General features: G+C 51.5%; 2 protein-coding genes across 3 annotated transcripts in view; one reads left to right on the top strand and one right to left on the bottom strand.

Moving 5' to 3' along the window:
• The window catches only part of GMDS (GDP-mannose 4,6-dehydratase), a 423,438-nt gene extending 418,581 nt beyond the window's left edge, over positions 1-4,857 (top strand). For both annotated transcript variants that reach the window (XM_065831967.2, XM_065831968.2), the window contains exons 10-11: positions 3,381-3,449; positions 3,918-4,857. In XM_065831967.2, the coding sequence (XP_065688039.1) occupies positions 3,381-3,449; positions 3,918-3,980 (132 nt within the window). In that variant the 3' untranslated portion in view covers positions 3,981-4,857. The remainder of the gene's footprint in view (positions 1-3,380; positions 3,450-3,917) is intronic.
• On the bottom strand, positions 4,070-18,038 carry FOXC1 (forkhead box C1). The gene is made up of 3 exons (XM_065831727.2): positions 13,740-18,038; positions 12,448-12,634; positions 4,070-6,348 (listed from the first exon to the last, which is right to left on the bottom strand). Exon 1 carries the CDS (start codon positions 17,986-17,988, stop codon positions 16,303-16,305), a length of 1,686 nt encoding a protein of 561 aa, XP_065687799.1. The 5' UTR covers positions 17,989-18,038; the 3' UTR covers positions 4,070-6,348; positions 12,448-12,634; positions 13,740-16,302.
• Positions 18,039-19,320: the final 1,282 nt, after the last annotated feature.

Consider the following 19,320-nt stretch of genomic DNA (forward strand, 5'->3'; position numbering starts at 1 on the left):
AGCAAAGATTTAATTTTACGTTTATGATCTGAATACTGTGAAAAAAACAGAAAGCCTTAATCAATGTTTGCAGGTTTGCGAACTCTTGGCTCACTGTCTAAATCCTCAGGGTTTTCATGGAGTCAAAGGGCTTTGGTTTCCTGTCAGTATGTAAAGCACAATGCCACAGAAAAAGTTATCCTGCAGGAATACAAAACCTGAAGTGGTGCCATTTCATCAGGTACCTTTCCATCAGTAATAAAGATACTGGGCAATGCACACTCAGCAGCAGCAGCTGTTTTTCAAGAACAATGTCCCATCCCACCCCATACATATCCTAAAAGAATTCAGGTTTTCTCCAGTGGAACTTTACCTCTGGTTTCTTTGCTTTCTGATCTGATTGTACCTCCAGAAAGTGAAGCCCTGACACTGAAAAATCAATATACTTTCATGATCGGCATGTCAGAGTATTTTTGGGGTTGTGGGGGTTTTGTGGATTTTTTTCTTTTGGAAGCCTGACAGATGCATCTCTGGTTTCAGTAAAAGACTTGAATAATATAAACAAGCAGTCATTCCATTCCAAGAGGAGCTTTTTTTAATATTCTTATTTTATTGTAATTACCTTATTGTTTTCATATTATGAGCTACTTGTAGAAAAATACAGGAAACATGACTGCAATACAGTCCTTTAATCAGGAATAGCTTTGTTCCAGTCATCATTTCCATTCAGTGTTGAAATTTTGACTAATAAGAATACAATGAAACTTTGAATTTCAATGTAATATAATGTTAATATTATGGTTTCATTTGATCTCTGTAGCTAGTAACTTCTATAAGACACTGGTAACTTCTATGGGGCACTTTTTAACTAAGTGACATTTTGTCCATGATGTTGTTTTCAAGTAAATCCAGCTAAAAGGCAAGTTTTTCAGAAGCACATAAACTTCTTCATGACAGCCATTTAAAATCTTTTAACCTAAGTCAGATGGGGAATTTGTATTACCATATATATTAAATCTTCTCTCTTATTTTGCTCACAGGTTATGTCGTAATACCTTTTCTGCATCATTAATAAAGCATGTGAACTTTTAAAGAAAAAAATACCTTTTTTAATACTTAAATTGATTTAATACCATCGTTACTTGTGTTATCTCTATGTGTAATCTAGCACTGCAAGTAACTTCACTTTTACTGATTTGCAACCCTCCCCACTCAACCTTATTTTGGCCTATTCAGCAGCTGAGTGTTTATATTTTCGAATGAAGGGCTGGAATTAGGTAAAGTATTTTTTTAGATAAACTGTTTTAACAAAAAGCATTTGTCCTATAAAGTTAAAAGACTGCTCCCAAGCTGTTCAAAAGCAGAATGCAGCTACATACAGCAGGCGATGGCAACTCATTTTGGTCTTCCTGGTCCTTTTGTTGTTTTTCTTCTAATGGAAAGCCGGTATCCTAGATAGGCTCAATTTTAAATGATGTTTATGATATAAGGATTGTGAACATTAAATTATTATTTATACAGCATTTATAAAAATGAAACTCTGAGTTTTATTATATGGCTTTTATGACGTAAAACTAGGTGGTACTAAACACTTCTAGCTAGCAGCTTGAATTAGAACTGAATAAAAGGCAATTGTTTTTATACTGAAATTATTATTTTAAGAAGGATTTCCTGGTTTCCAGGCACATATATACACACATGTATAACGTAAATTTAACCAAACTCCAGATAAAAAGCATACCTCCATGAGCACATTAGGGTCTGATCCAAATTTTATCAAAGCTAGTGGGAGTATTTCCCATTTCAAACCAGATTTTGCAATCCATATTCACACGACCCTCCAGGGGATCCCTCAGGCTGATGCGGTTTTGCATGACTTGGCCTCAAATGTCTGCTGCAGCTTCTAAAAACCCCATTATAGGGCTGCAGTAGGAAATAATTTAGTGTAATTTAAGGAAATCATGGCATTTTTTATTTTCATATCATTTTGTTCTGATCCATCTGTTTACTCTTTTCTGAAGGCAGGCTGAAATGTTTTTAGCCTGAAGACTGAACTAGTAAAACTGCTGCCTGGAATAGTCTCAGCAGACGTGTTTGTTCCACATCCCCTTCTTCAGTGCAATATTTCCTTTGGTGGGTTTCCTCTGCTCCTGGAAGCAAGCAGTCTAGCTTTCTGGAGCACAATTATGAAGGAGAATTTCTTACATTTTACTGCACAGGATGAGGTGATTTTGGAGGTTAATATGACCTGAACCACACATGCACAAAAGACAGCATCTGAAAAAATGTAGTGTGCCGTCAGTATGGATAAAAAAACTACAGCCAGAAAATGCTCCTTAGCTCCACCGCTGGTCACAGCTGGGGGGAGGGAGAAGACAGACAGTCCATGCATTTTTCTGAAAAGCCTGCTGTTACCACCATAAAGTCAAATGCAAGAGCAGAATTCAGCCTTAGCCTTGTTGTTCTTTAACAGAGTTGGTTTTGTTTGGTTTTCTTTAAACCTAGACAGATATAATTTTAGTATTTACTGCTACAGAGAAACGAAGCTTGTGAGGAGAGGTGATGTATTTTGTTAAATCAACACATACAGTTGGAAAAAGTGAAATATTTAAACACTATTCAAATTTTAAAAGATGCAGTCAAGTTTTTTCACTCAATTAGAAATACAGCCAAAGGAGGTTTTTCTTTCTTTAATTTTGTTACATTATTTTTGACGACTGGTTGTGGGATTGTTTCAGTGTGGCAGCACTTTTAAGAATACTTGAACAGTAAAGTGAATATGACCAAAGTCTTGGTTTCTGTAATGTTTTCAAAATAATTTATTTTAGTTTGTGAGATATTAAGATTTTTATTTCCATGTAGATGCTCAAAATACTCTAGAAAAAAGATGTAGGCGTTCAAAAGCTGAATGTTTACTACTGCTGCATGTGGTTACCCGTACTCATAACAGTCACTCAGCATCATCTGTCTGTGATCACGTTTTTATTTGAAAGAGAATAGTTGTCATGTTTGCTCTGTGATTTACATTATTTAAACAAATGGGGGGGAGAAGAATTTGAAATAGCTCATTCAATAGCATGACTAAGACATATGACAACTTCTTGCAAAATGTTCACCATTATAGAGCTGTAACACTGGAGTTCAAACCCCCTGCACACAAGAAAACAAAGAATAACTCTTTCAGCCTGAAATAGCCTGATGAAAGGATGCTGCCTCCTGGTGATTTACAGGCATACGAGCTTCCACTAAAATCACATCTTAAAGATAAATATTTTGTCCTTGGAAGAGTCCAATGGTGGCTCCGACCGTGCTTCGCTCACAGGGAAGACTGAGCAACAGGGAAGACACCAGGTTAGGGAAGGTGGATGCTTCTCACAGGGGCTCTCTCTTCTTTTCCACAGGATTTTCTGCAAGGAGACTGTACCAAAGCCAGACAAAAGCTGAACTGGAAGCCAAGAGTCACGTTTGATGTGAGTGGCCTTTCTAGCATGCTTTGTACCTGTGTCCCCTAAAAGCAATTCACAGGGAGGGGAAGAAAGGAGGGGGACCTTTGCATGGAGTGACTTGGACACACCAAGAAATCTTATTTTCAGTAACCTCCTGGGCTGCTGCTCCTGCAGCTGCTGTGACAGCACAAGACATCCCTGGTGACTCTGCCAGCCCTCCCTGGAAAAGGGCCTGACAGGTATCAGCATTTTGGAAAAGAGTGGGCACTTGTGCAGGGGTGCCAGCTGGGAGACATAGTCTGTGACTTGAACAAGCCAGTTTCCAGTGAGTCCTGATGCTCCAGAGCCTGGGCCGCTGCAGGAAGAGCCCAGCAAAGCCCTGTCTCCTCCTTGTCTTGGTGTGGGGGCGTCAAGGGGACTTGTCGTGCTCCAGGGTGCTGCCTGTTCATCCCCTGCACTGAGGCCCTCATCTGTCACTCTCCTTCCTTGCAGGAGCTGGTGAGGGAGATGGTGGACGCTGACGTGGAGCTCATGAAGAACAACCCCAATGCGTGAGCCCTGGCTGGGCTCAGCAGTCACCCTTCCTGTGGTGGTTTTATTGCTGCCCTGCCTGTGCGTGAAAGCTTGATTTTATGCACCACTCCACCCTCCACACCCTCCCGGTGCCTCTCACCCCACACATCATCCCATGATCAGCCCTGCCTGGACTAACTCCTGCCATTAACTGAGGAGGGGTCACCCCCCTTTCCCCAGAAACATACCTGAAGTACTGATGGGCCAGCAAGCCCCCTGATTTCCTTTTTTGAATTAAAACTCATCTTTCTATTACCTAGTACTTCCAGCACATTTTTAGTACTTTCTCCCATTTGAAAAACAAAAGTGTCACCAGTCCCCTGCCTGCCCTCTCCTCCAGCAACAAAAGCAGCAAACTTCTGGCACTAACATGGGCTTGCCACCTCTCTAACCCTTGCTACATGGCTTCCCCTCTTCTGCCTTTCCTGAACACTCCTTTTCTTTCCTGCAGCCTTACCTCCACCCCAGCGGCCCATTTCCACCACTTGAACTCTGTAAAAGTTTGGATAACTTGATATAACTTGCAGTGAAATCGCCTTTTGACCATGCCAAATTAATTCCTAATTGCTGGAATCACTTTCAAACCAGTCAGAGGGGGCTTGTAAGCATTTTTCAGATCTTCATTTCAGAGTGTGCATGAGTCACAAAAGGCCTTTTTGTCCAGCACCTTCCCAGTCTGGCGGCTTAGGGTGTTTTGATTTTTGCCCCCCAAGAATCAACCCATTCCCCTTCCATCCTCTTCCTGCTTACTATAATTAGACCTCGGACAGGAGCTTGAACCATCTCAAAAGATGATTTAAGAAATAAAAACTAAATAAATAAAAAGCTAAAAAAAAATAGAAGCTTCAAGGTGAGTAAATATTTTTGCACTTTTCGTGCCAAGGTACCCGGGTTATCCAGAGGTTGTCGAGCCCATACATTTCCCGTTGGTTTAGGATCTTCCACCCACCAATTATTCCCATATTTTATCTTTATGCCTCGAAATGAGCAAAGGGAAGAAATACTTTCTCCGAGTGCACTTCTTGCTTTTTAGTTTGTATCGGGGAGACAACGCTGTTAAAAGGGGAGCGATAGGGCGGGGAGGCTAAGCGCAGAGCTGGGGACAGCAGCTCTGGCTGCGTCCAGGAGCGGTTCCGTGATGGAAGTGGTGCGGGGGGGACGGGTCTCGGGAGCAGCCTGCGAGGAGCCGAGCTGCCGAAGAGAGAGGGCTCTTTGTGCTCCTGGCGCGACAGGGCAGGCATTTGCCAGAGGTGAAGTGGAAAATGTGCGAGGTACTGGTGGCCGCAGCCCTGGGTTTCTGAGGGGCGCGGAGCGGTGCGCGCCCGGGCAGCCGGAGCCAGCCGCTTCCTCCGGGTCTGTCCCCGCGGGAGCGAGGAGCGCGGCCACCCCAGCACACGGGGAAAGAGAAACGCGGGAGACCAGCAGCTGTTTGGGATCTCTTCCTACAGGTGCGCGGGGTGTACGCCCTCCCAGGGTGGAGAGGAAGGGGAGCAGCGGAGAGGGAGAGATGTCCCTGTCGCACTCGCTCCAAGCAGCGCCCCACTCGTGTGAGGCTCTCCAGCCCCTACGCACAGTCTTCGCGACACGTCCGGCACAAACCAACGCCAAGCGGGGCGCGAACGCCCCGTCCGTGGGGAGATTTGGAGCTCCCCGTCCCGCCCTGCGGCGCGGGATGTGCGCGGAGTCATGCACACATTGCCATCCAGCCCCGCGTGTGCACCTCCACGCGTGGGTGTACTTATATAAAGCCTCCTGGGGTGTTTTTCCTCTTGAACCGGTACGACTCCTCGGGCTGTCGCCGCCGCCGCACACCCCCACGGCCAAGAGGCTCCCCCCCGTGCCCAGCGGTGCTCCCTCACCCTCAGAACCGCGGCGGGTAGTAGACGGGAAGGGATGAGCTCCATCTGCCCAGCCGCACCGAGGGCTGTCCCTGCTGCAGCGCCTCGGACAAGCGGTCACAGGCTGCTGGTGGTGGATCTTTGGTGAGGCACGAAATAAAAAAAAGAATAAATACATTTTTAAAAGCGCTTTTATGAGAAGATATTTTTATATCGCTGGGAACTATTTTTTGCTTACAGTGATTCACTGGGAGGCTTGCTGGTACATCTGAATATTAGTTCACACATCTTTGCAAAAGGGCTGGGAACCTTTACATAAGCTGCCAGTTTTCCTTCGACCTCAGGGGTTTTTTCTTTGGCATCTCTAACTGTGGCGCACTCAAGAGAAGCATTTTCAATCTCCGTTTTCGGTCTCTGTATTGAGAGCCAAGCAGGAAAAGGGATGCGAAGGAAAAGAATTATTCTAGACCAAGCAGTCCCTCCGCGGTGGCCTTGTGCTGGATGTCTTTTTACTGCTTTGGAAAAAAAGAAGGGAAAAAAAAAAAAAAAGAAAAAAAAGCACTACTGGTCGTGACAGGACAAAACGTATGTCTCAGTCCTGCCCCTCTGCTTTTTATAATTTGGCAAAGATCTGAACTGCTTCTCGGTTTCCTCACCACCACCTTTCTGTCCAATTTTAAATTCCTGTAAGTACCGCTCTTTGCAATGACCACGAGATCACTTTATTGAAAACGAATCAAAACAAACAAACAAACACAAACAACACGGCTATAAAGGAGATATCTATATATGTACATAAGAAACCAGTTGCAGCCGAGCGTCCTATACGTCGTTTTAATGTGTAGGTCAAGCGTTTTGTGCGTGCAGGTACGGAAAGACACATCTCCCCTCTCTCCATCTCATGTCTCATTTATGGGTCATTACAACTTCGTGAATTTAGAAGGACAGCTCCAGAAATAAATAACGGAGCATGCCCTCAGTCTCCCGTGCCTTTCATAAGCGTCCCAGCAGCAGCAGCAGCGAACAAAGCAGCCGGCAAGGTGGGTTTTGCTTGGGCTCCCCGGCATGCCCAAGAACCGCTGAGCCCGAATCTGCCAACTGCGGAGCGGCAGCGCTGCCGGGGGAAGGCCGGTTGCCCGCCGGGGCCAGGGAGCGGCTGCCCCGCCGGGCAGGGGCCGGGGGAGGGAGGGCGAACCCGGGACAAACCCGGGAGCCTACTGAGAGGGGGGCACCGCCCGGACAGCCTGTCCCACCACGTCGTAGGAAGCGGAGAGGGCTACCCCTGCACTACTGCTATGGGGAGAAGCGGAATGGTAACGGCAGCGCTGGGTGGTGGGGCTGCCCGGCTGTGCGCCCTGTCGGGAGGAGGGGTTTTCAGACGTGCAGGGAGCGGAGAGAGGGTCCAGCTCGGGCCCAGATGGTTGCGGAGGGCTGGGGCCCACTCGGGAGAGCCGGCCTGGCCCTGCTTGCGGCTCCTCGCTCCGCAGCGCCGGGAGTTACGAGCAGCTAAGGCAGAGCGCGCTCCCCTTCGCCTGTCGCCTGTCAGCGCCGCCGCCCCATATCCCGCAGCCGTAACTCAGCCCCTCGCCTCCGCCGTGAGGGCCGCTGCCTCCCCCTCACCCCCCGGAGCCTGTCTTGCCAAAGGTGAAACTGCCACGAAACCCTTTTTTTTTTTCCCCACAATTGTTTTTCCCTCATCTGAAACCTTCCAGGGGCGCTTGGAACCACCGGCCACCCGTGGGCTGCAAAATCCCCGCAGGGTGCAAGGAGCACGGCGGAGGCCTGTGATGTGGTCGCCCACCAGCGCACAAGCCCCTGCCACTTCTGCAAGAGAGCCAGGACGGGGGTCAGCCCTGCCCCAGGGCCCGCCGGCGGTGCAGCCGGCCTACCCGCCGCCCTCTTCCCCGGCCCGGCGCGGAAGGCCGGCGAGACAAAGCGACGGGGGTTTCCTCGGGGTCGTGGAGCAAAACCGCCAGCGCCATCTAAAAATACATCTCCTGCTCGCAGCATCAACCTGAAGGGTAAAAGGGTAAAAGAAAGGGGGGCTGCGGTGGAAGGAACAGACCCGCTACTCCTGTACGCACACGCGGGGGTGGGTATGTGATGGGAAATAGCCCCGCGGCCAGCTCTGATCGCACATGGAAGACTGATCGATTTCTGGAAGTGTATTTAAAAAAAAAAAATTTAAATGTAACTTGGGGGAACTGAGGAGTCCAGCGCCTTCCCCCCAGCCCGTTGCACATCAAGCTGCCGCGTCCCCCCGGACGGACATGAGGGTCACATCCACTTCCCTTCCCTCGGCCGGAACGGAGCTGCCCCGGGGCAGCACGGAGAGAGGAACACCGGCCTCGCCGGCCGGGGATCACAGCTCCGGGCCCGCCCCCCACCTCGTTTCTGGGAGGCAGGTTTGCAGCGGGTAGGAGGCTCCCAGCCGCCTCGCAGGGCCGCGCTCTTGCCTCCCCGCGTGACCCTCCTTCACCTCTGGTACTTCGCTGGCGGAGCATTGTCTCCAGACACAACAATCCCAGAAAGGAGCGCTCGAGCAGGCAGACCTCCAACGTTTTGACGGGTGGAAGAGAAACATCAACAGATACTTTGCAATTATTTGGTGATGGGGGCTAGGGGAGGCGAGCGGGGGAGAGGTCGGTTCGCAGCAGCAGACTCTAATTGCAACCTTTGCTTTGCTAATGAGCTCTCACCGGTTCATTCCGCGCTCCGTCCCCTCCGTCCGTCCCCCCCCCCCCGCTTCGTCCCCCCGGAGGAGCGCTTGGGGGGCGGAGAATGGCGTCGGGATAAAGCAGTAATTTTTCTGCAATTCGCTATTCGGTTTTAAAGCCATCCCATCTTTGAGAGGCGAGGTTTGAAGCTCTGGCCGCGAGTACTTTCATAAATCCTCACTAAAGGAAAGAGGCGAGTAGTTTTCTCGCCCTGCTCCTGCCCGCTGTCTGCGCCGTGCGCCCCGTCGTGCAGCCCGCAACGGCAGCCGGGAACCCCCGTCCCGGGGAGACGTGGCTTGGCACGGTGACTTGCCCCTCCGCTAGCTTCCAGCTGCAGACCAACTGAACACAATCAGAGCGGGGAAATACATACCTACACACACACATATATACAGAAAAAAAAAAGGAGTTCCAGTAGAAACTCGCATAAAAAAGGCAGAGCGAATGTATTTATACTGGGCAATCTTGCAAGCACCGACATTGTTTAAACAATTCTCTTCTTATTTGAATGATATTATCAGTACTTTAACATTATCTTTCAATGGAAAACTTTCTTCTTTTTCCTTATTTCAAATATTTATTAAAAAAATAATAAACTCGGCTGCTTAAATGTTCTGGCAAGTAAATAAATTCCAGGAACGATGGGGGGAAACGGCTGTGGCGTTCCTTCTAAACCGAGAGCTTGCCTTCCGAGGGACGAACGGCTGTAGCGATATGACCTGTTTATTCATCGATTCATATAATATATAAATATTCTGAACTCATGAGTGTAATAATTTGCGTTTTTTCTACCGAAGGAAATTCGGCTATTTTAAGAGTTAATGGTTCTAAATGGGTTGGTTTTCCTGCATTCTCCCCAGAGGTGATGGGGACTGGAAAGAAGGGGGGATTCCAGTTTGGGGGTTTCATTGTTGTTAATTCTGCCGAACGCAGCCTAAAGCAGCTGACCTGAATTTGGGGTAATACACTGCACAACCAAGCCCCCTGACACCTAAAGGTCGGGTGAAAGTCTGCAGCAGGTACGTCTCAGGCCGGCTGCCTGCCCAGCTCACTTGCTCTCTGGCTCACAAATTGTTCCCTTCTGCCCACCCAAGTCGTTTCAAGCTGTGTTTATTTAGGGGGCAAAAAAATCGCCGACCACCCAATTCCCATTTAGCCGGAGAGCTTGTGAGCTCTCAACGGTAGCCCGGGCCTCCTTCCCCACCATCCTAGTGCTTTTTAATAGTTATTTTGCGGCACACACATACCAAGCAAGACACAAGCTGTGGGCCTAGAAGGTCGCAGAGGTACGCACAACAGACGTGTTTGCTTGGGGCCCCAGGGAGAAACCCTCCCTCAAACACCCTGACTGCTCATCGGAGGGAGGGAGAGTTTGCCGGCTGCCTCCCGGGCCCGCGGAGCACAAAACACCGGCGGGCTGGGGAAGGACGAAAATGAGCCCCTCGGACCGCAGGAGCTTCCCTGTGGGGCTGTGCTACCGTCTCCTCCCTGCACACCCCAGCCCCCCGGCGGCCCTGCTCCACTAACCCCCCACTGCCCGCCGGGCTTTCAGCAAATAGCAGCTCCGCAGCCGGTTCCCAAATCTTGGGACGCCAGCAGCTTTCCCACCAATCTAAATCCAAGGGGAGAGGCGTTAGATGTAAATCACACTGAGGGTCCCTGCTCCCGCCGGAGTGACCCTCGAGAGCTGGGGCTTGCTTTTCCGGCTCTCCAAGCAGGCCTTTTAGAGCGCCTTCTTGCAAAATGAGGGAGTCCTGCCATTCTTCTCTAAGCACCCGGCCCTTTACTAACGCTGTCTGCGCTGCCAGACCCCGGACTGGGGCACGGATGACCTGCCCGTTGCCGCAGGTGCGTGTGTAAAGTTTTAACGCGGGGGGACAGCACAGGAATGCTGAGAGGGGGTCCCGGTACCCGCCGGGATGCGGGACTACAGGCTGGCCCCGCAGAGACTCCCCCGCGCAAGGAACCGGCCCTCCCCCGCCGATGCGGCTATTGTTTCGTTCAATTAGGCTCCGCTTGATAAAAAACAATCACTCGTTAACCCTCGCCCTCCTCCCTCCCGGCTGGTGTATTGTGAACGGCGACATCGTCTCCCTTGAAGCCCGTCTCCTTTTCTGTCTTTCTGTCCCCTGAAAAATGATTCCGCGAGCTCTGATTGAATTTTATTCCTTCCTGACCTGGCCCGTTTTTATTGCATGGACACCATCAATCTTGACCTAACGCGACATTTGTTTATTACTTTGGAAAGAAGCGAATGGCTTTATGAGCCTCAGCGTAATTAAACCAGGAGGGCTACGTTCACCGTGGCACCGCACCACCTTTGGGGCGTATTCACAGCGCAGACAAGCCGACGGGGAGGCGAAGCAGAAGGGGAAGAAAAAAAAATTTGAACAAACAAACAAACAAAACCAACAAAACAAAACAAAACGAAAGAACAGCAACAACAACAACAAAAACCCCAAACAAACAAGCAAACAAAACACCAAAAAGTAACAACAAAACACCACACGGGAAGAGTAAGCCCAGCCCGTGAGTTTGTGTGCGAGATTCTGTCTGACCGAAACCCATGCACGTCCCAGGGGAGCACCGAGCAGCTCCTTTACGCCACACTTTAGGCCCGCTACGTCGACGCGGAGAACCAGCTTGCCGTGTAAACCTGTGCTCTCCCTCCGCACTGGCCCGACTGCGCGCATGGGTGTGCCACTTGCGGCCCGCTCAGCGACAGCTCGGCCTCGGGCATCCCGGGGCCTCAAGAACTCCAAAACCCACGCCCTTCACCCCTCCAAAACGCGTGCATCGTAAAAAGAACGAAGCATTTAGCCAACATGCCCGTCCGACACAAGGAACCTGGGAAAATAGACTGACCACGGCGAGGGGTTTAGATTGCTTTACAGGCGAAATTCATTGAAAGCTAATGTTCAATTAGCGGTTACCGCTGAAATGGATGACGGTTGGGAAGAGGATGGAGGAGCGTTTGCACGCTCTTTACCGCAGTGCTCCTGTACCTGCCTGTGCGCAGTGGAGCCATGTGCGCACCTCGGCCCTGCACGCTTTTGCCTACGCAATCAATACAACGTAATAGAGCATTGTTACCTCACGTTCATCTTCACGTGGGCGCCGAGACGTGCTCAGCGCCCGACCGTGCGCGACCGCTCCTTTCTGCGGGGTGGCACCACGCTGCCTCCCTTAAAACCCATGCCAGTTTGCGACTCCCCCGCAATACGCAAGAAAAGCTTCCAGAGCCCAGAGCGAAACTTTAAGCCTGCCCCGCTCTAATCAGCTTATTTTTGGGGAGGCGAAAGCGGAGGACAGCCCGAGTACAGGCGGAGTACACTACGACGCAACACCAGGGGTTACCAAAAACGTTATGAAGTTAAACATTATGAAGTTAAATACCCCCGTGCTGACTTCGAAGAGCCTTTCCTGAACTTGGCGGCTTTCAGAAAGGGCCCCAGATATCGTAAAATGCCCGTTTGGAAACACTCCCTTAACGTCGCCATCCACAACACAGTCGCACCATATTCTCTCTCTGACCTGGCCTGTAGAGGTAGGGGAGGGGTTTTAATCCATGTCCTCTCAACTATTTGCATGCACTTATCTGCTATTTTTGGTTATGACCTTTGCAGAACATAATTTGAACTGTCACTCGCTTTAAGAAATCCCGAGAAGAAAACTTAGAAGGGAGAATATTCCTTTTCTCTGCGTTTTCTTTAGCTTAAGTAAGTGACTGATGAGCAAATACAAGAAACAACAGAAACAGCTAAACAGAAAGGTTCTTCAAATTAATTAAAAAATTTAAAGGGTGTTTTCCCTAGACGAAGAGCAAAGCAATGGGGTTTTTTGGGGAAAAAAATCAGCTTGAGCTAAAAATACAACACAAAGTGCCGTGCTAACCTGTCACCTAATGGACCGCTCTGCAGGCAAGGCTGGGGCCGAGTGTCCCCGTTCGCTGTACGGACTGCCACCAAAGATGCAGAGGCCTTGGGGAGGCACCTTCCAGCTGCTGCCTGGGCGCACGTCCTGTGCCCACCTCCGCGCAGGGTCGGACCGCATCTCTTTGGCGTTCAGGGCAGGCCCAGTTCTGCTGGGAGACAATCACAGGTCAGAAAGGATACTCGGGTTTGCCTCCTGCTCGCAAGGGAAGCGCAATAGGGACGGAGGCCCCGTGCTGGCCCCGCTGCCCGCAGTTCGTGCCTTGCAGGCAGAAGGGCTGCCCGCAGGCGGACGCCCGGATCAGTGCCCGCCCCGCTGCTCTGCTCCAGCCTGGGAAGGTTTCTAGCAATCCCACGGGGCCTTTTCCTCCCAGCACTAGCAGCAGCAATATGTCACGCCGGAGACCCCGGCCCGGCGGAACGCGGCGCGGCCAACCCACCTCCCCTCAGCGCCGCGCAGGGACCCTGTGTCACCGGCCGGAGCACCGGGCGGGCCTTTTCCCGCTGCCAAGCCCGCAAGATTCACTGCCTACCGTGAGGACTCTCAGCACTGCCCATGTTGTTTTTGTTGTGAACAATTTATCTGCCGAGCGCGAGGGAAATAATATTATATTATATTATATTATTAATATTAAAACAATAATTTTTAAAACACATCTGAAGCACGCGTGTGCGGTGAGACAGCCCGTCGCACTGAGAACCGGGAGGTGACCTCCGCCGCCACCACGCACGTCACTTCAGGAAAGGGATCCCCTCTGGGAAGAGAGGATCCCACCACTACCTACCTGGCTGCCGAGCGTGACGTTTCGTTTCGCCCCCTCCCTGACTGCGAGCTATCCCACGGCCAGATGAGCCCACTCCACCCTCCTCTTTTGTAGCCAGGGCCGTGGAGAGCGCAAGTTGCGCGGCCGCCCCGCGGCGCCGGGGCCGAGGAGGGCAGCGGGCCGCCCCGGGGCGGCCGGAGCATTAACAGTAATTATACACAGCACATGTTCAAGCTCCGCACAGTCCTCCCCAGGTCCCCTAACCAAGCAGCACCACTGACAATGCAACGCGTGATTAAACAAGCCGAGATAGCAACTGCTTTCCCTTCGATTTATTTTCGCCACAAACGCCCTGCCGCTGGGGACGGCGGAGAAAACCCAAAATACAGGAAAGCCGGCGCCTGGCTGCAACAAAAATAACAGGCAAAAAGCACATGCAATCGACTCTCTACCCTCTCCCTTCTTTAATTTTTAGTTTTATTTTACATACCGTTTGGGAGTGAGGAGGGAATGGCGTTACCGTGCAGCCACCCCGCTGGTAAACCCAGCTGCCGGGGGCAGAGGGAGCTATCGCCACCGGGGCTCCCCTTTACAAGGAGGGGGAGCGGAGGAGGGAGGCGGTGAAAGCCCCGCCGTGTCCCTGGCCCGGCAACCCCGGTCACAAGCAGAGAGGAGACAGGAGCTGCCAGCTCAACTGACCCCCGCTCTGTGCCGGGTCAGGGTCGCTGGGGAGCAGAAGATGAGCCCGACCGGGAACAGGTAACATTTGATTTCCCTTTACTGGTGAAAAATGGGGAGCTGCGATTAAAACGTGCCCCCAGAGAGAAGGCGTTCAGTTTCGCTCTTCCTTCACTTCAACTTAACCATAACCGGACGACGGTTTTGAGTTTCTCTCATCCAACTTAGCAAACAAATAAATATCAATAAGGCTGTAATCTCTTCAGAGGTACTAGCACAAAAAAAAAAAAAAAAAAAAAAAGACTAAGCAATACTTAAACAAACAGATTTTAAGCCGACGTTACAAAATGACAGCCCCCCGGTTCATTCGATCTGCTGAAGGTGTTTTCTGAATATTAGAGTATTGCTTTGGAGGGGAAGCGCCTCTCGAAAGCGAGGTAATAAGGTTTAACTGTAACTACCTCTGTATTTATTTACAGTGTAATCCTTAACAATGCAATAGCAATTACTGCTAAGTGTTGCCTTTAGATAAGAGATACTGATAACAAACTGTATTATCTTGAAAGCAAACTTTAGGCCTTAAATATCTGTAATCAAATAATCTTCTTCCCAAGTCTGACTGACAAGGCAGATTCCTTCAAGTTAATGAATTTATTGCATTTTGGTCGTTATTTACAAAGGGGGAAGATAATGCCCATTGCCCGTAGCTTCTTAATTGCAAATTGTCCAGAAGGTGAGATTCTTGATCTGACAAGACGTCAGCCTGTGCAGCACTCAGCTACTAGCCTGGTGTGGTTTTTTTTTTGTTGTTTGTTTTTTTGTTTGGTTGGGTTTTTTTCCGATTTAAGGAAAAAGGAGGGAAGCAAGGAGAGAAGGAAAAAAAAAAGGCAGGAAAACCCCCCCACAACTATATAAGAAAAACAAAAATTCTCCAACACAAACTATTTCTAAAAAATTACAGCTCGAGCTATTAGGACACTACCAACAGACCAGTAGTGTCCCTAAAGGACAGGAGAAACGTAGAGCTATAAAGGTGTCAGGTTAGACTTTACAAGCACCCTTTAATCCAACTACCTTTTTTTTTTTCTTTTTTTCTGAAATAAAATAGCATTTTGAAAATGTATTACGTAAGTGGCTTCATGGAGGTGATTGCGTGCATTGCTATCAATTCTATGAAGCAGTGATTTATATATGCTTACATTATATTTAAGAATATACGTACTACAGAATATCTGGCATCTCTTGTACACTCTGGAGTTTAGAAACATATGCAATGTGTATATGAAGCTATAAATAAATACGTAATCCTTTTTTAGATACATATGTAAATCCTATATATAAATACATTTAAAATACACACACACAGATCGATAGCTCGATATATACACAGTTAAACAAGGGCAGGAATCCAGTGCATGTACTTCTACCTACGAGTTATCGCTTAATATATCCTTACATAGGCATATTATTTAAAAAGCCATAATGTTGTCTTACTACTGTGTATGGTCAAATGTTTCCAGGTCTTGCCCATTAATTGCTAAGAAAACGTGTTTGTTTATTTGCCAACTCAGAGCTGCCATGGGAAAGTATTTTTTTCCTAGCGGATAAGGCGAGCTGACTAAGTGGAACATATTGCAGAAGAGACTGAAAAGGGATTTTTCGACCTGGCACTTCCTAAATGGTCTTCGGAATTTGTGCGGAGGGGAACGAGCTGTTCCAGCGACAAAGTTAGTTATGAAATCCTTTTTCCCTTTCTTTCTCTCGCTCTCTAAATGAAAGTATTAAAATATACAGACGTGTAAAGGATCATTCCAACTGAATGGTAATTTATTAATAAACAAACAATGAAATACCTTCAGAATATTTTCAAAAAAAAAAAAAGAAAATATTGATAGAATAAGATTAATACAGTTTCCCTTTTTATATATAGTGAAAAAATCAGCGTATCAGTCAACTTTAACGTCACTTTTCAGGGAAGGGGGAAACACTTTCAGGCGTTTGGTCCGCAACATACAACTACAAATTAAAAATAAATTACTATGTCGCAATTTACATTTTAAAACAAGTCCTTGTAAAAGTAGAGGGGGGGATGAGAAGCTGGTACTCTACGCTGGACTTTCCGCCCCCTTTTAAACACGGGGCATGGCAATACCTTAAGGGACGGGGAAGAGGAGGGGAAGCATTTCTCAAAGCAATTAAAAAAAAAACTTACGTGTTATTGGAGTAACACTGTCCTTTAACAAACCAAGACATGCTTTGGGGCTGCCTCTGTACAAAACCTTTTCGCGTGCGCTCCCTTCGCTCCGCGGGCGCGGCAGGGGCCGCCGGCGCGGTGCTGCGCGGTGTCCCCGCGGTCCCCCCGCGGCGAGGGGCGCTCAGAACTTGCCGCAGTCGTAGACGAAGGCTCCGGAGGTGCGGTAGAGCGGCTGGCTGCCGGGGAAGGCCATCTGACAGCTGCCGCCGCCCCCCGCCCCGCCGCCGCCTCCCCCTGCCCCGCCGCCACCGCCGCCGCCACCTCCCGGCGAGGCGCTGAGGCCCAGCCGGGGCGCCTCGAAGACCTCCCGCGGGGCGGCAGCGAAGCCCTGCTGCGGCCCCGCGTAGCCCGCCGCGCCCGCCAGCGGACCCAGCTCCCCCGCTGCCGCCGCCGCTGCCGCCGCCGCCGCCGCAGCCTGGTTGAGGTACCAGGAGGCCAGGCGGCCCTGGTGCGGGTGCGGGTGGTGCCCCTCCTGGTGGCCGCCCGCCGCGCCGCTCAGCCCGCCGTGTCCCAGCGCCCCGCCGCCACCGCCCCCCGCCCCGCCGCCGCTGCCGCCGCCGCCCGTGGGCATGGCGTAGTCGGGCAGTGGGTCCTCGGCGGGGCTGGCGGCGGCGGCGGGCAGGTGGCCGGGGCGGTCGGCGCCGCCCGCCGCCGCGTAGAGGCTCATGGCCTGCATGTTGCAGTGGTAGGTGCCTGCGGCGGCTCCGGCAGCCGCCTGGCTGCAGGGCGAGCCGTAGACGGAACTGTGGCCCGGCGAGTAGCCGCCGAGGGAGAGGGCGGGCGGGATGCCGGTGCGCGGGGCAGCGGCGGCAGGGGCCAGGAGGCCAGCGCCCAACTCGGCGGCGGCCTGCGGGGAGCCCCGCAGCGAGGTCATGATGTTGTCCACGCTGAAGCCCGGGCCGTGGTGGTGGGACGGCGGTGGGGGAGGCGGTGGGGGTGGCGGCGGCGGCTCAGGGGCCTCCAGGCTGAGGGAGCGGCTGGACGGTAGGGTACTGCGGGGGCTGCCGCCACTGGAGAGGCTGCTGCTGCTGTCGGGGCTCTCGATCTTGGGCACGGCGCCGAGCGGCGGCGCGGCGCCGGGGGGGGACACGGCCTGTGGCGGTGAGACCGTGCCGTTCTCCGTCTTGATGTCCTGAATACGGACGGGCGGCGGCGGCGGCGCGGCGCTGCCCCCGGCGGGGCCGCCCTCGGGCTCGGCGGCGGCGGGCGGCGGCGGGCGCGGCGGGGCATGGTCCTTGAGGTGCAGGCGGTCCTTTTCCTCCTTGTCCTTGACGGCGTCCTTCTTCTTGAAGCGGCGGCGGCGGCGGAGGAAGCTGCCGTTCTCGAACATGTTGTAGGAGTCGGGGTCGAGGGTCCAGTAGCTGCCCTTGCCGGGCTTCTTGTCGTCGCGGGGCACCTTGACGAAGCACTCGTTGAGGGAGAGGTTGTGGCGGATGCTGTTCTGCCAGCCCTGCTTGTTGTCCCGGTAGAAAGGGAACCGCTCCATGATGAACTGGTAGATCCCGTTCAAGGTGATCTTCTTATCAGGCGCGTTCTGGATGGCCATGGTGATGAGGGCGATATAGCTATAGGGCGGCTTCACCATATCCTTGGGCTGTGGCGGCGGCGTGTAGGGCCCGTAGGCTCGGGCCATGCCGGCCGGGTACTGCTCGTGGGCCGGGTGGGAGTACATGCTCATCGGGGCCGGCATGGCCGTGTAGCCCCCGCCGGCCGCTGCCGCGGCGGCGCGGTAGTAGCTCTGCTCTCCGCCGAGGTACGGCACCACTCCCAGGGAGTTGGGACTGGACACGGAGTAGCGAGCCTGCATGTCCTCCCGTCAGCTTTCCCCCACCCTCCCCGCCGGACCAAACAGCGCGTCCCTTCCCCCTCCACCCCTCCGCCGCTCCGCGGACCGAGCTGGACCGGGCGGCCGGGCAACCCCCACCCCCCCACCCCCCCGGCGGAGCGCGGAAAAAGGGAGGAAGGATAACGACGGCAGCGCCGAAAGTCTCCTCTTCCTCGCCCAGGAAAACCCACTGGCAAGTTCCCGCACTTCACACGGAGGAAAAAAAAAAAGTCAAAAAAGGGGGAAAAAAGGAGGGGGGGGTGTCAAAAAAAGAGTAAAAATTACTTTAAAAAGAAAACGGGGGAGAAAAAAAGTAATCGCAGTGGAGAAAGCAACTTCCAAACGAAGAAAGAGTATTAAGAAAATAAAACCTTTGCAAAGAGGCTCCCACGCTCCCAGTTCCTTGTTCCACGGGGATCTGCAACAAGTTGTCTGCAAAGGAGGGACAAAAGTACAGGGATATGTTTTGTTGGCTTTTTTTAAGCGAGCAGCAGAAGAAAAAATCCACCTTCCAGATCTCCCAGTGCAAAGTCTCCCTCTCTCTCTCCCTCTCGCTTTTTTTCAGTCTCTTTTTCAGTCGCGGGCTGCTTTGGGAAGCATCGGAAAAACTCCTGAACTTTTGAGCATCCGTCACCACGGCGAGAACTTTTTTACGCACTTACAGTTTTCTCCTTTTTTTTTTCTTCCCTCTCCGCACTCGGTCTCCTTTTTTTTTTTTTTTTCTCTCTTTTTTTTCTTTTCCTCCTTTTGCAGGCAGTTCAGCTCCGCCCCTCCGAGCCAGAGCGGCCAATGAGAGCCGAGAGACAGTCGGGGCTCTGAATGAGGAGGGGAAAAAAAAAAAAAAAAAAAGGAGCGAGCGAGAAAAAAAAAAAAAAAGGGTAAAAAGCAGGGGAAAAAAATCTCCGCAGCAGCCTTGGGAGCTGCAGCTCTCGGGGACCGGCCACACACGCTTGCCGGCACACGCGGGCCCCTTGAGTGCCGCGGAGCCCCTGGCTCGCTCGAGCCGCTGCGCACCCGCGGGGACTTGCCCGCACCCGCGCATTTTGCGCGCCGACCTGCGCAAGTCCTGCCGTCCCCTGCCCGCCCACCCACCCGCGTCCTTGTGCGCGCGCGATCACCCTCGCACACGCACGACGTGCAGTCCTACGCCAATGTACATGTGTATATATATATATATGTGTGTGTCTGTGTGTGTGTATATGCTCCCACGGAACTCTTGCCACCCACGCGGGCTCCCCGTGCTCCACCACGCGTGTTTCTCCCACACTCTAACTTTTTATCAATTTTTTTTTATTCCTTCGTTGGTCTGTTTTC

The sequence above is a fragment of the Patagioenas fasciata genome, chromosome 2 (genome assembly GCF_037038585.1).
Source record: "Patagioenas fasciata isolate bPatFas1 chromosome 2, bPatFas1.hap1, whole genome shotgun sequence".
Classification (NCBI taxonomy): domain Eukaryota; kingdom Metazoa; phylum Chordata; class Aves; order Columbiformes; family Columbidae; genus Patagioenas; species Patagioenas fasciata.